Below are 15,000 nucleotides of genomic sequence, written 5' to 3'. Positions count from 1 at the left end.
GAGGAAGAGACTCTCATTCACATGACTTCAAAGTATTCTTCATTTTTCAAATTTCTCAAAATTTTCGAATATTCTTGGGACCCCAGGTACCCACCCCCACACTCCCATACCAAAGAGAGTCTAGGAGTTGCGTTGTTGAGATGAACTACCACCACCACCTCCATCACCACCACCACCATCTCCACCAAATAATAAGGAATTTCCATGTACTTTCCATACTGTATTCTTTAGTAGACCTGCATATATTCTAAGCCATTTCATCACAAGTACAGTAGATTGCTGCAGGTACCACCACTACCATCATCTCCATCATCATCACCACCACCACCACCTCCAGCATCACCACCACCATCTTCATCACCATCACCATCACCACCTCCATCACCATCTCTATCACCACCACCTTCATCACCATCATCATGACAAAGAGCAGAAGCTTCCCGTGATTACTCTTCTGGCGAAGGTTCTCCTCCTCGCAGAAACGACAGGAACCACCCAAAGAGGAGGAAGAGGAAAAGGAGGAGGAGGCGGAGGAGGAGGAGGACGAGGTGGTGGTGGTGGAGGAGGAGGAGGAGGAGGAGGAGGAGGAGATGAAGGCTCCCGACGAGGTCCTGTTACCTGCAATTACCTGACGAAGGAAGTTCGATGAACTTCCTTTGTCCTTCTTCAGGGTTTCCTGGTGGGAGTTCCCGGGCCGAGAGCGCAGTGGGAATGATTATAGCTTCAGACGAAATAAGTCACGCCCCCTTTCTTCCCCTGACCAATCGCGGCATACTTTAAAGGACATGACTTGGATAAATGGAGTCTGCAGGCCCCGCCCCTTTTCTTCTCCTGACCAATCACGGCTGATTTTGAAGTACGCCTATTGCATGAAAGAGAGTATGTATGCCACGCCCCTTTTTTTCTTGACCAATTACAGCCGATTTTGATAGACACGTATTGGATATAGAGAGTCTGCTAACCACACATCTTTTCTTCCTTGACCAATCACGGCCGATTTTGATAGACATATCGGGTGAAAGAGGTCTGCACCGGAGGTTGTGATTGGTTAGGACATAAAGAAGGCGTGGCCTCTTTCGCCTGAGGTCACCACATCGATCTTTGTGTTTTATTAACCCTCTTACCTACGATGACGTCATTTAGAAATTTTGTTTTGGCTGACGCCAGACGATTTTAACCATTCGAGGATAAGATCTCGTACAAAAGGGGTTAGGTTACGTTAGGTTAGGTAAGGGTTATTATTAATTCACTTATCTATTACATGCACGAAGCCGCAAGGGAGGTTCAAGTGTCTGAACACTATGTACATCATATCAAACGGTGTTCGAACCAGAGACCTTCTACTCAGCTGTTAAGAGGGTATCACACTGGGCTATTTATCTCCAACTCCATAACTAGAATATGACTTTCCTTACAGAATCTACACTTCTCTAAGGACATTTCAACAGTATGTCTAACATTCATATAGGCTTGCAATCTCTTAATTCATCATTCAGCTTTGCTATATATGACGGAAAGGTAATCTGATATAAGGAGATTTGAAAAATAGAATATTATAACCGAAGTCGTTTTTACTCAAACCGCTTAATAAGCTCTTCCGACTCAGGTATTACGTCCCAACACTAAATCTTCTCGTTAAAACGGTGCACTTTACATACTTTGTTAAGGAAAAAATGTCTCAACCATTCACCTCCTGCCGGATGTAAGATCCAATACGTCTCTACTAACGAAGGTAAAGATCAATGCTTCCCTCCTGAAGAAGGTGAGGAGCATCATCACCTTCCTGTAGAAGAGATACCCTCAACCATTTCCCTTCCGATGAAGGTGAAAGCCGAAACTCACTTTCTGTCGGAGGAAAAACCCTAGAAAATCCCTCCTGAGGAAGCTAAGGGACACTACTACTCTTCTCCAGAAGAGAAAGTCCCCCAACGTTCCCCTCCTCATGAAGGTAGGTAAGAGGCACCACTACCCTCCTGCAGAAGAAACCCTCTCCGAACTCCCCCCGAACTCGTTCTTCCTGAAGAAGGTACACGTACGACACTACTTACCCTGACGAAGATGAGGACCTTGGTGTCACCAATGCGGTATTTCCCTTCGGACTGCTTGATCATGGGGAACTGCGATGGGCAAGTGCATCGCTCGACCAGGTCGCGCACCTGAAGAAGGAGAGAACGAGAAACAAATTAATTCACGGGTTCTCACGAAGTAGGGCACCTGTGAGCATACATGTTGGGGGTAAAAGGTAAAAGAAGGGGAGGAGGGGGTGTGGATGGGGAGGTGGAGATGGAAATGGAAGAGGAGGAAGAGGAGGAGGAGGAGGAAGCGTTAGAAAAGGTAGAGAAGGAATGAGGTGGAACAGTAGAAGGAGGAGAAAGAAGAGGATAATTATGCGGATGGGAAAAAAGAGAACAGGAGGACGACAAATGGTAGGAGGTAGAGATGGAAGAGGAGGAAGAAGCTGGAAGAGTAGAAAGGGGAGGAGGAGGAAGAGGAAGAGGAAGAAGATGATAAATATGAGGGTGGGGAGAAAGAGAACTGGAGGAAGACAAACGGCTGGAGAAAGTGCATGAAGAGGAGGAGGAGGAAATGGAAGAGAAAGAGCAAAGGGACGAGGTGAAAGAGAATAGGAGGAAGACGAACAGCAACAGGAAGAAAAAGTAGAGGAGAGGAGGAGGAGGAGGAGGAGAAAACAATAGAGGGAGATATATTGAAAAATCCAGTTATTGCGCCTTGCAGGGCAAGAAACTGGGGGTGGGGGGGACTTGGGGAGTAAAGGGGGGGCTGCTGACCCCTCAGACGAATATATATTCATGACTGCCTGTGCGCCAGATGGCAGACCTAATAAAACACAGAAAACCAGTTAATGAAATAACAAATGAGGCAAAATTTACGTATTTTGTTTTGGGTAACGTCAGGCGGTTCTGTCCACCCAGGATCAGTTCTCCGACTACCAAAATCGCTCTAGAAATGCTCTAGAACCATTTAGAGATTAGGACTACATATTGACCGACTAATATCGTCCTGTGTGAATCGAGGCAAGATCTGGAATAAGTATGCTAATGTGGAGGAGTTAATCAAGAGATTCTAACCTTCTTAGTATAAAAGTTTTTAAGTCTTTGCCTTACTTGAACAGAATCGTCTGGAGAGGGTAAGGTATATATATATATATATATATATATATATATATATATATATATATATATATGTATATATATATATATATATATATATATATATATATATATATGTATCTTACCCTCTCTGGACAAGAGTGACGTATCCATGGCCTCTCTCTTGATGGCGCAATCGGTTAAGTCACTATCACTTGTCACGTGCTAGCGGAGGTTCGACTTGTGGTTGATAAATGTATATGTGTATATATATATATATATATATATATATATATATATATATATATATACATACAGTATATACATATATATATATATATATATATATATATATATACATATGCACTCCATAATGTATGAAGTAACTAGATGGGAGACTGGATATTGTTAAGTTAGGTCAGCGGCACTTTGTTTAATAACTACGATTAACACCTTTTGTAATTGCAGCCAAGAGTGACGTATCCAAGGCCCCGCTAAAAGGAGTGACGTCATCGGGATCTTGCAATTATGAACGACGTCATTACCAAGGAATTGTACCTAAGAGTGACGTCCTCAAGGCTCTGGAGTGACGTCATCAAGGCTCTGGGGTGACGTCACTTCCGAGTCATGCAAGACAAGAGTCTTCGTCGTCGCATTTGCAGCAAAGGGTCGGTGACGGGGAGACAAGAAGGGTTTATGGGGGGCGTGGGAGAGATAGAAAGGGAGGATTTGATGGGAAATGGGGGAAGGGAGTGGGGGGAGATGAGGAGATGGGGTAGATGTTGAGGAGATGGGGAGGGTGAGGGTGAGGGGAGGGGTGAGGGGAAGAATGGGAGGAAGGGGAAGAGATGAGGAGGAAGGGAAAGGAAGGAGGAGGAGGAGGAGATAGAGGGAAGAGATAGGGAGGTAAGAAAAGGGAAGTGGATGAGAGGGGAGGGAGGAAAAAGAAGGGGCAGGAGACGGGGGGAGGAGATGGGGGGGTCTAGTAGATGTACAAAGGGGAGATAGGAGTATCTGCAGGTGTGGGAGGGAGGGAAGGAGGGGAGGGAGTGGAGGGACGGGAAAGGAGTGCAAAGGGAGAGGAGTGTGGAGGGAGTGGAGGGAAGGGAGAGGAAGTGGGGAGTGAGGGAAGGTCACAGAAGTGGTAAAGGGGAAGGAAGACAGGATAGGAAGGGATGGGAGGAGGGGGATAGGATGAGGGGACAGGATGAGAGGGGAGGGGGGAAGGGGGTAGATAAGGGATGTGGAGGGAAGCGGGAAATGGGAGGTAATGGGGGATTTGTAGGAGGGAGTGGAGGGAAGGAAGATGAGGGGGAAGGAGGGGGGAAGGGGGGAGGGGGAACCGGCTCGCCCACAAGAGATTGGAGTGACAGTGTGAGCATGGTACAAACCCCCCACCCCCTCCTCCCCCGCGGGGGACGGGGGGAGAAGGAGAAGGGGGGGAAGGGAGGTCGGATAAATATGGATGTAGGAGGGGAAAGGCAAGACGGTGTGGGAGGGAAAGAGGGGGAGGGAGTGGGGGAGAGGGGGAAGGAGGAAGGGGGAGTAAGGAGAGGATAGGAGGAGGGAGAGAAGGAAGGAGTGAAGACGAAAGGTGTATAGGAAGAAACAGGGAGGAGACGAGGGAGGAAGGAGCAGGAAGGGAGGGAGGGAAGAAAGAAATGAAAGAAGAAAAGGAAGAAGTAGAAGGAGAAACATATAATAGGGAAGGAAGGGGAGGGGGAAGAGAGAGCGGGAAGAGGGAAAGAAGGACGGCAGGGAATGAGAAGGGAAGGAAGGGAGAAAGGACGGAGGGAAAGAGGGAAGGCAGGGAAGGAAGAAGGGAAGGGAAGGGAAGGGAAGGGAAGGGAAGGGAAGGAGGGACCGAAGGACAGAAGGAAGGAAGGAAGGAAGGAAGGAAGGAAGAGGGGAAGACAGGAGAGAGGGAATGAAGGAGGAAAGGCAGAGGAGGAAGAAGAGGAGGAGGTAAGGCAGGGAAAGGAGGAGGGAAGGAGGATGCATCCGGGCCCCCCGGTGCGATCCATTTGCGGAAGAGAAGAATGCAGCGCGGAAAAGGTCCTTTACGACCAAAATTAAGAAAAAAAAAAAAAAAAAAAAAAAGCGGCCAAAAGGAGGAGGAGGAGGGCGAAGAGGAGGAGGAGGAGGAGGAGGAGGGTGAAGAGTAGGAGGAGGGGGAGGAGGAGGAATGATAATAGTAGTTATAGTCGTAGTAGTGGTAGGAGGGGGAGGAGTGGAAGTAGTAGAAATAGGAGGAGGTGGAAGAGTAGGAGGAGGAGGAGAATGAAGAGGAGAATGAAGAGTGAAGGCGAGGTGAAAGAAACACGAAGCTGGGAGAGGAAATGAAAGAAGTGGAAATGAGAGAGAGAGAGAGAGAGAGAGAGAGAGAGAGAGAGAGAGAGAGAGAGAGAGAGAGAGAGAGAGGGAGAGAGAGAATGTTACAAATATTGAAGATTACCGAATTTCCCAATAACACAGATGTATTACAAAATGTTCTGCCAGGTGTTCATCTCTTTTACAGGTGTGTCTTACACCTGCACAGGTGCTCAGAGTCGCGAGAAAGATACGAGAAGGTCGTCATTAGGTTCCGATCCACGATGACGTCACATCGCCTGCTCATTTAATGACGTCATATCGCTCAACATGATGACGTCATTTGGCTATTTCATGACGTTATGTCGTTTACTCACTTTATGACGTCATATCGCTTAGCCAGTTGATGACGTCATATCATTCAGTCAATTGATGACGTGATGTTGTTTGACCATGTTTAACCTAATGACCCTAATCCGAAGGAAAATGTCTGTTATCAAAACAAACAAACAAACAAATAAATAAAATAAATAGAACGGAACAAATAAGATAACATTAGATCAACAAAATCGGCATTTCGATCAAGTAATGTCACTGAATAGCTTAGAAGCAGCTAGAATACAAAAGACTACCACATCAGAATAGAATAGTTGAGGCAACTCATAGTGAGCGTTGAAGTTCTAGAAATTTCAAGTACGCACGCAGAAGTTCTCAGAACTACTAACTTTGAGTCCCAGCGTCGCTTGGGAATACCAGGGAATACCAGGGAATATCAACGCTGTTTAACCCTTCAATTGTATTTATTAAAAAAAAAAGAAGTAAAAATCCCAGTCAATAATGCTTATCTTATTCTATTCTAATTCAACTTTACTTAGACCTGACCTCACGCAAACACCTCAAAAACTTTGTAAATGAGCGAATAGAACCCACACTGGACTTTGAGAGGAGACCATAGGGCCTTGGCAGAAAGTGCAAGGGAGGCCTTACGCTTAAAAGGTGAGAGAAAAAGAGATAGAGAGAAATAGAGAGAGAGAGAGAGAGAGAGAGAGAGAGAGAGAGAGAGAGAGAGAGAGAGAGAGAGAGAGAGAGAGAGAGAGAGAGAGAGAGAGAGAGAGAAAGAGAGAAAGGGAGAGAGGGGACTTGTAGAAGCCCTTGGCGAAGACCCGCGTAGGAGGAGCAGGTGTGCCAGGAGGTCACGGCGGGTCAGAGCGGCCCTGCAGGGGCGAGGTCGCGTCCCTCATCCAGGCAGGTCTGTCGTCACCAATAACCAGCGCTTCTATCCTCGGGGACAATACCGCACCCGAGTGGATCAATTGAGGGGTCATGAAAATATAGATGTAATATATATCTATTTTTAGGGGAGCCTCAAATCCCAAAGGAATGGTGCGTGACTGGTCCAAAGGGGTGTCATTGAAATAATTAAAATGTTGAGTGCATAAAACTTATAGCCAATATCCCCATACGGAAAGAGAGAGAGACAGAGAGAGAGAGAGAGAGAGAGAGAGAGAGAGAGAGAGAGAGAGAGAGAGAGAGAAAGAGTTAGATAGACGGGTAGGTAGATAGATAGAGAGAGAGACACTCTGGAAGGCGCTGTGACCAACCAACCCTCAAAAGAAACAAAAGACGATCAAGGAAGGAACCCGCAGATAAGGTGACGTCAGATGGCGTGACGTCAGTGACCGCTGCACTGTGTGTGACGGGGTACCGTGACGTGTGACGCTAGCGTGACGCATTCCGCATGTGAATAAAATCACGCACAGCTGTAATACTTAGAAATGACGTGAATTGTGTGTGTGTGTGTGTGTGTGTAATCATAGGAATACTTAAGACATTTCTAGATAAAGTTCACTTTGAAAAAAAGTGTATTATATCCGAAAGTTATCTAAAAATATGTATGTAATAACTCACCCATTATATATATGAACAAGTAATGTGATGGTCATCAGTGAGGAGAAGCTTATATATATTTATCTATCTATTTAGATTTCAGCAATAAAAATCCTTTCAGAGAGAGAAAGAGAGAGAGGGAGAGAGTGAGAGAGAGAGAGAGATACATAGAGAGAGAGAGAGAGAGAAAGAGAGAGAGTGTCAACGAGTGGATGGATTGATCCACATGGTCAATTAAAAAAGAAATGATCCACCAAGTGTGTAATCCACAGCCAGCCGGTGGAATGTATTTGGGGAGCGATGGAATGCGTGGAATGGTCGACTTTGACAAGTGGAATGCGTGAAGGGAGTTCTGGGCGACCTTTCGTGGGCGGCCGGGCGTGTAATCGGGCGCAGGTGCGCGGGCGTGATTCGGGGTGACATGGGCGTGTTTGTGTGTGGCGCGGCGTGGCATGCAATGTGACGTGCCGTGTCGCGTGGTGTGGGCTTGTAGCGTGATGTACTATCACTCAATACTCGCGCGCGCGCATACATACACACACACAATTTATATATATATATATATATATATATATATATATATATATATAACTACACACATGTACAGTCACACACACACACACACACACACACACACACACACACACACACACAACTCGACAGTGAAGTGGTACCGTTCTCGACCGCTAATTCAGCGATCCGAGTTCGAGTCCCACGAGGGCTGAAAAAAATAATTCAGCATCGCTGCACTGCGACCCGGCACTCCAACTCTGGTGGGCAAGGAGTTGTGTGTGTGTGTGTGTGTGTGTGTGTGTGTGTGTGTGTGTGTGTGTGAGTGTGTGTGTGTGTAAGGTTACAGCATTACCCATAGATAGGGCCACATAAGCTCTGAGCTTTCATCGGGAAGGGTAATAGCTGTAATGAATCACACATGCACGACAGTAGCACTCGTGGCCCACAAGGACAGAAGCGCTGGTAAACTAGTCCATAACAACAACAACAACAACAACAGCAACAACAACACACAGGGAAGGAAATGCCTCCAACGTTTTTGTTTTGAAATATAATATATTCTATCTGGAGGTAAAAGGGGGTTTCCGTCGGAAAAAAGAAGAGAAAAAATAGCAAATTGGGCTCAAAGTTCTTGTCTATCTGGCAACATACACAGGAAAAAGGGGCGGAGTTACAACCTACCAATCACAGCCAAGAATTCCTTGATCTGGGCATCTTTCCAAAAATAATCTTACTAGCACTTTTAACACACGTAAATTCTAATATATATATAAATATATATATATATATATATATATTTATATATATAAATATATATACAGTATAACGTATATATATATATATATATAAATATATATATATATATATATATGTGTGTGTGTGTGTGTGTGTGTGTGTGTGTGTATGTATGTATATTGTTTTTGTGACAATTTGTTTCAGTGAAATTTTGTCCTCCTGTGACGCAATACGTTGATTCTGTGACGCAATGAATCGCCTTTTTATCGACATAAGGACTGTTTTCTCAGGTCGTAATGAGTCGTTAGCGACTTATTAGCAAGAGGTTCTTGGTCGTTTGTCACGTGACGAAGCATAATGAGCTCTCTCTCTTCTTGTCCTTAGTCCTTCCAAGGATAAGACAAAGGAGGTCTCTCCCTCCTCTCCCCCTCCCTCCACTTCCTTTTCCTCTCCCCCTCTTTCCCACTCCTATTCTCCACACATTACAATGCCCCACAGTGTGTCTTCTCTCTTTCCCCACACACCTCCTATTTCCTCCTCCACTTCCTTCCCTCCACACATTCTCATTTTGTTTTATTTCCTTCCTCCTGTTCTTTATCACGTTCCCTCTATTTCCCATTTTTTTTTATTTCTATGTATCTCCACACACTTCCCATTTTCTTTATTTCTATGTACCTCCACACACTTCCCATTTTCTTTTACATTTCACCCCCTTTTCCCTCTCTTCACATTCCTCTTATCACCTGTGTGTTTTGACTCTACCACTACCCTTTCCACCCCTCCTCCCTCCCTCCCTTCCTCTTCAGTCCTCTCTTCCTTCCTCTCTCATCCCAATTTGCACTCTTATGTCACTTGTCTTCTTACTTACCATTTCCCTCCCCCCATTCCTCCATTTACCTCCCACCTTCTCCCCTCCCTCATTTCACCCTCCCTCCTCTGTCCTCACATCTCTCTCACGTCACATCTCACTTTGGCTTCTCTCTCATCTTCTCTCATCTCCAACATCTTCTCGTTTCTCTATCACCTACTCGGTTCGTCTCCATCACTTTTATTTTTTTTTCTCCATCATTGTCTCTCCTTCACAGCCGCCATGAAAATAGCCTTTCAGTTATCGTACACCTTGAGGATCGAACTGGAGATGAACTGTGTGTGTGTGTGTGTGTGTGTGTGTGTGTGTGTGTGTGTGTGTGTATGTATGTGTGTGTGTGTGTGTGCGTGTGTGTGTGTGTGCATGCGCGCGTAAGTACATAACCCCATGAGTCACAATCCTCAGTCACACCACCCCTTCCCCAACCACCACCACCACCACCACCACCACCACCACCACCACCACCACCACCACCACCACTACCAACTAACCAACCTCCACCACTTAACCTCTCGCCACCAACTAACTGACCACCAGCACCGCCTGACCACCACTTTCACCTTCGGGCACTCCTTGTGTCCGCCCATGGGCTAAGCACCGACACCACGCTCATTTGGCATGAAGAAACCCCAGAGCGAATCCTCTATATGGGATTCAATCCCCTTCGTCTCCTCCGAAAGGACCCCGTATTTGGACCCCTGAAGCCCCGAGGCTGCCCCCGCTTCACCGTGGGGGCTAAATATGGGCCCCGGACTCCCCATGGGGAAGACTAGCCTGGGCCTCAAGTTCGTGTGTTGTGTTCCATCCTTCTACATGCACTATCCGAAGAAGGGGACCACCTATCTTCGAGTGTGTGTGTACAGTGGCGGATTTGTTCTTTAGTTGAATAAAGTCGTTTGGGGGTCTATTGTTGTCAACATTATCATCTCAACCGTTCCCAATATCGTTGCCACTACCACCATCGACACCACCACCACCATAACTGCCACCACCACAATCACCGTCACCATCAATATGAACAGTACCCCATAAGCCGCGGGTAGTCTCGCCTTAATGAAATCCTTCAATTCCACAACCTCCTCCTTCTCCTCCTCCTCCTCCTTCTCCACTTCGACCATGCAGCTTACACTCGAGCGATCCAGGTAATCCTCTTATTTCGCTGCAATAGCCGCACACACCCTTCTCCTCTCTCCTTCCTCCTCCTCCTCCTCCCCCTCCACTTTCTGATTCTCCTCTTCTTCCTCCTCCTGATCTTTCCTCGAACTTCCTGCTTCCCTCCACTTCTACCTGACTCCTCCTCCCACTCCTCCATTCCTTCCATAGGGAGTAAGGAGCCTCAAAATTGGAGGTTTTTGTACTCCATCCTTCACCTCCACTTCCTGCTTCTACTCTTGCATCCTCCTCCTACTCCTCCTCCTCCTCCTCCCTGACATCCTTCAGTATTCCTTGACCTCTCCCTCCTCTCCACCACTCCCTCCATAAAGGAGTAAGGACCCTAAACAAAAAACTCCTTCACTTCCATTTCCTTCTCCTCTTCCTCTCCACTCCACACCTCATTCCCTTCGTCCATATGGAGTATCATTGGAGGGTCTTAACATTTAATCGTCTGCTCCACCTTCCTCCTACTCCACTCCTTACACTCCACAAAGAGCAGAGAGAGCCTTTGAAAATGAATTTTTATTATCGATTTTCATTTACTTTTACGTCTCCTCCTCCTCTTCCTCCCCTTTTGCGTCCGCCTTCTCTTCCTCCTCTTCCCCACCATCATCCACTCCTCTCTGGCACATCCCTGCACTCCACCTCCACTCTTCCCTCCACACAGACTCTTTACCTCCAGTTCCTCCTCCCTGACATCCTCCTTATCTTCTTGTTGACTCTTCCTTCCCTCCTTCCACCTCCTCCTTCTCTCCCTTCACTCCACGGACCCTACGCCGAAGCTAAGAACACTTGTTAACATTTGTCTCTCAGTCCGGCCCATCCAAATTAGGCGTGACATCCATTGCTCGCGTCGACCCCGGGGGGATTCTGAACCAAGACCCTACATAGCCAAGGTCCGTCGCTACGCGTTATGAATCCTCAGAACCCCATTTGTTGCCGAAGTCTTGGACAACAACAACGAGAGAGACTGAGAGATCTGGGCGGCTGGCCAGCATAGCAACACTGGCGTGGGTTTTTTTTTTTTTTTTTTTTTTTTTTTTTTTTTTTTTTGGGGTGTGTGTGTCTGTGTGTGTGAGTGCCTGTGTGTCTTTTGCGTGTGTGAGTTAATCAACACGGTCTTCGATCACGTACAAGGACTCGTGAATGACAGTTATCAACCTACTAAATGAGAGCTCCATAGATGATATATGCCCCGATCTGTGGGAAATGCTGTGACCTCACACACACACACACACACACACACACACACACACACACACACACACACAAACTCCTTGGCCAAGGCGGGGGACCGATCACAGGGCTACTAAGTTAGAAGTCCAAAGCGTTACCACTACAAAGCGTCTGTGTGTGTGTGTGTGTGTGTGTGTGTGTGTATGTGTGCACAAACTTAAAGAAGAGAGCGCAGGCACACACACACACATACATACACTATACCAATATTGTCTCGGCTTTCAATTCTTCTGTGTCATGGTGGCGTCTAGCATTCGCTTAGTTGTGGGTTCGAGTCCCGCACTCACTCCTTTTCCCAGCGGTGATTGTTACATGGACCAACAGTCCTTAAAGCACATAATAGGGCAAAGGTGGCGGGTCCGGGTGCAGCTACTCAGCGCCTCAAGGCGTAGGCTCCTCACCATCACATTAGTACTCCAACTGTAATAATATAGATGACTGATTGGTGCTGGTGGACCCAGCTGCCTTCTCAAGACAACGAAATGTGTGTGTGTGTGTGTGTGTGTGTGTGTGTGTGTGTGTGTGTGTGTGTGTGTGTGTGTGCGCGCGCGCGTTCGTAATGTGTGATAAAGAGATTGAGTAGCTGGCGGAGACAGGAAGAGGGGAGGAGGGAGGAGGAGGAGGGAGGAGGAGGAGGAGGAGGAGGAGGAGGAGGAGGAGGAAGAGGAGGTGGAGGAGGAGAAAGAGGTGGAGGGAGGAGGATTTGAAAGCAATCTGGCGAGGAAGGAAATCTTTATGAGTGTGGGACGGGCAGGGAAACGAGAGGGGAGAAGCAAACGGAAGAGGAAGAGAAGGAGGATGAGGAAGAGAAGGAGGAGGTGGAGGGGAAGTGGGAGAAGAAGAAGAAGGTGGAGGAGAAGCAGGAGGAAGAGGAAGAGGAACAGAAGGATGAGGATGATGATGAGGAGGAGGTGGAGAAGAAGGAGGAGAAAGAGGAGGAGGTAGAGGAAGAGGAGGAGGAAGAGGAAAGAAAGAGGAGAAGAAAAAGGAGAAGGAGGAGGAGGAGAATGAACGGATGAAATGAAATGAAAAAGGCAGAGAAAAGAAATATGAAGAAAGAAAAACGATTATAATAATGAAAAGAGGGAGAAAAGGCCCCAAAACAGGAGAGGAAGAAGAAGAAGAAGAAGAAAGGAAAAAGAAACAGGAAGAACTGGAAAATCTATAATAAATGCGGACAAAAATGAAAGAGGAGGAAGAGGGCAAAGAAAAGGTCAGAGAACAGTAAAGCAAAACTAGAATGTAAAAATAAATAAATCGATAAATAAATAAACGGATATAAAAAGTAAAGAATTATTGAATAAAAAAGGTGAACAAGAAATACAGAGATAAAAAAGAAGCGCGCATTCCCTGGAGGTGAAAATGAAAAAGAGGAAGAGAACGAAAAAAGGAGAAAAAAAGGGAGAGAGAGAAAAAAGAATAAAACTAAAATGACGAAAATCAAAATAAAGAAGACCTTCAAAAAAAAAAAAAAAAAAAAAAAAAAATCCAAGAGAGAAAGAAGAAATTATGAACAGGAATCAACATATATACCATTCTATTTTGTGTACCAAGGGCTTTTTCATCCTTCTATGGAAGGTAGCCAAGTCAAAGTCATTTCCATTGCCATCCATTCCACTCCCATGCACTACCCTTGTCCCCCACTTCTCTTAGCTCCCCGTGGATGAAGGGTCATCCCCGACTCCTGCCCACTGTCCGTGTTGGAAGCAATGCAGCCAGTCACAGCAGATCCACAACAGGGCTGCTTTATAGCTACGGTTATACTACTTCACGGATTGGTTGGATTCCAACGATTCGTTTGGATTTTATCCAAGGTTGGGATGTAACTGTAGATAAAGGCTATGGTTACATTCCAACCTTGTACTCCTGACCACTGTCCGGGTCGGAAGGAATGCATCCAAGCACAGCAGATCCACAACAGGGCTGCCTTATTTAAGGTACGGTTATACTACTCAACGGAATGGTTGGATTCCAACGATTCGTTTGGATTTTATCCAATGTTGGAATGTAACTGTAGTTTAAGGCTATGGTTACATTCCAACCTTGGACTAATTCCAAACGAATCGTTGGAATCCAACCATTCCGATGACTAGTATGACCGTAACTTTACAAAGCGACTCCCTCTCCTTCCCCGTCCTCTCATGCAGAAAATAAAGAAAACGGGAGAAATGAAAAAACGAAATAAATAAACAAATAAATAAGTGCTTTGCAATCAACTCTTTCAACAGAGCGAAACTATTCATATACTTTATTCTGGTTAGGGATACAGGCAACTTTATTCAGTTGAGACGTCAAATTCTGGCGGTCCCCGGCGTGAAGGGGTTCTTGATCGACCGTGACCCCGTCTTAGACCGTGGGGCGCCCCCATAGCTAAAAAAAATCAGCTTTCTCCTTTGAAATGAATAGGTAAATGAATTAAATAGACAAATACGAATAAACAAAAACATAACATTTCAGGCCATGCTCCTTTTTTCGTCACTGACCAATAACGGAGAGAGAGAGAGAGAGAGAGAGAGAGAGAGAGAGAGAGAGAGAGAGAGAGAGAGAGAGAGAGAGAGAGAGAGGACAGATGTGTGTGTATTAGGGGATAAGGAGTCAGAGAGAAGGGGGAGGAGAGGAAAGGGAGACGAGCAGTTGGGGTTAGTATGTGTTTGTATTTGTGTTTGTGTGTGTGTGTATGTGTGTGTGTATGAGATTCACCATTAACTTGGATCACGTGCTTGACTCGTGATCAGGATGAGAACTCAAAACTTATATAGTCCTATCTATGGGCAATGCTATGGCCTTACACACATACACCCATGCACACACCAAGGTGCACACACACACACACACACACACACACACACACACACACACACACACAAACGCGCGCGCGCGTGTACGCAGACATGGTACCCACATGCAACAAATGACAATTTGCAATTTCTGAAAAGAATCTTTACTATCTTTTGAAAAAAAAAAAAAAAAACTCAACGAAAAGAAATGTCGAGATAAAGGGCCCGTATGATGGCGTTCCGCCGAATACAAAGAGAAGAATAGCCCAAATCAAAAGAAATTGCCTTAACACTCCACGTATCTCGTTTCGCGTTTTCGTAAATTGTTTGGTAATTATGTATGACTAAGTTGTGATTCACTATGGTCTTGGGTCACGTGCTGCCCTCGTGATTGACATTTATTATCCTT

At 45.9% G+C, this 15,000-nt stretch overlaps 1 protein-coding gene across 1 annotated transcript in view; it reads right to left on the bottom strand.

Annotated features, from left to right (window-relative positions):
- LOC143018619 (uncharacterized) overlaps positions 1–15,000 on the bottom strand; it is a 371,982-nt gene that overhangs the window by 40,247 nt on the left and 316,735 nt on the right. The window contains exon 4 of the mRNA XM_076174141.1: positions 2,049–2,156. Within this exon, the coding sequence (XP_076030256.1) occupies positions 2,049–2,156 (108 nt within the window). The remainder of the gene's footprint in view (positions 1–2,048; positions 2,157–15,000) is intronic.

The sequence above is a fragment of the Oratosquilla oratoria genome, chromosome 35, assembly GCF_046742065.1.
Source record: "Oratosquilla oratoria isolate Oo_2021 chromosome 35, ASM4674206v1, whole genome shotgun sequence".
NCBI lineage: Eukaryota > Metazoa > Arthropoda > Malacostraca > Stomatopoda > Squillidae > Oratosquilla > Oratosquilla oratoria.
Note: the sequence above shows the minus strand (reverse complement) of the source record. Positions and strands in the feature narration are given on the sequence as shown.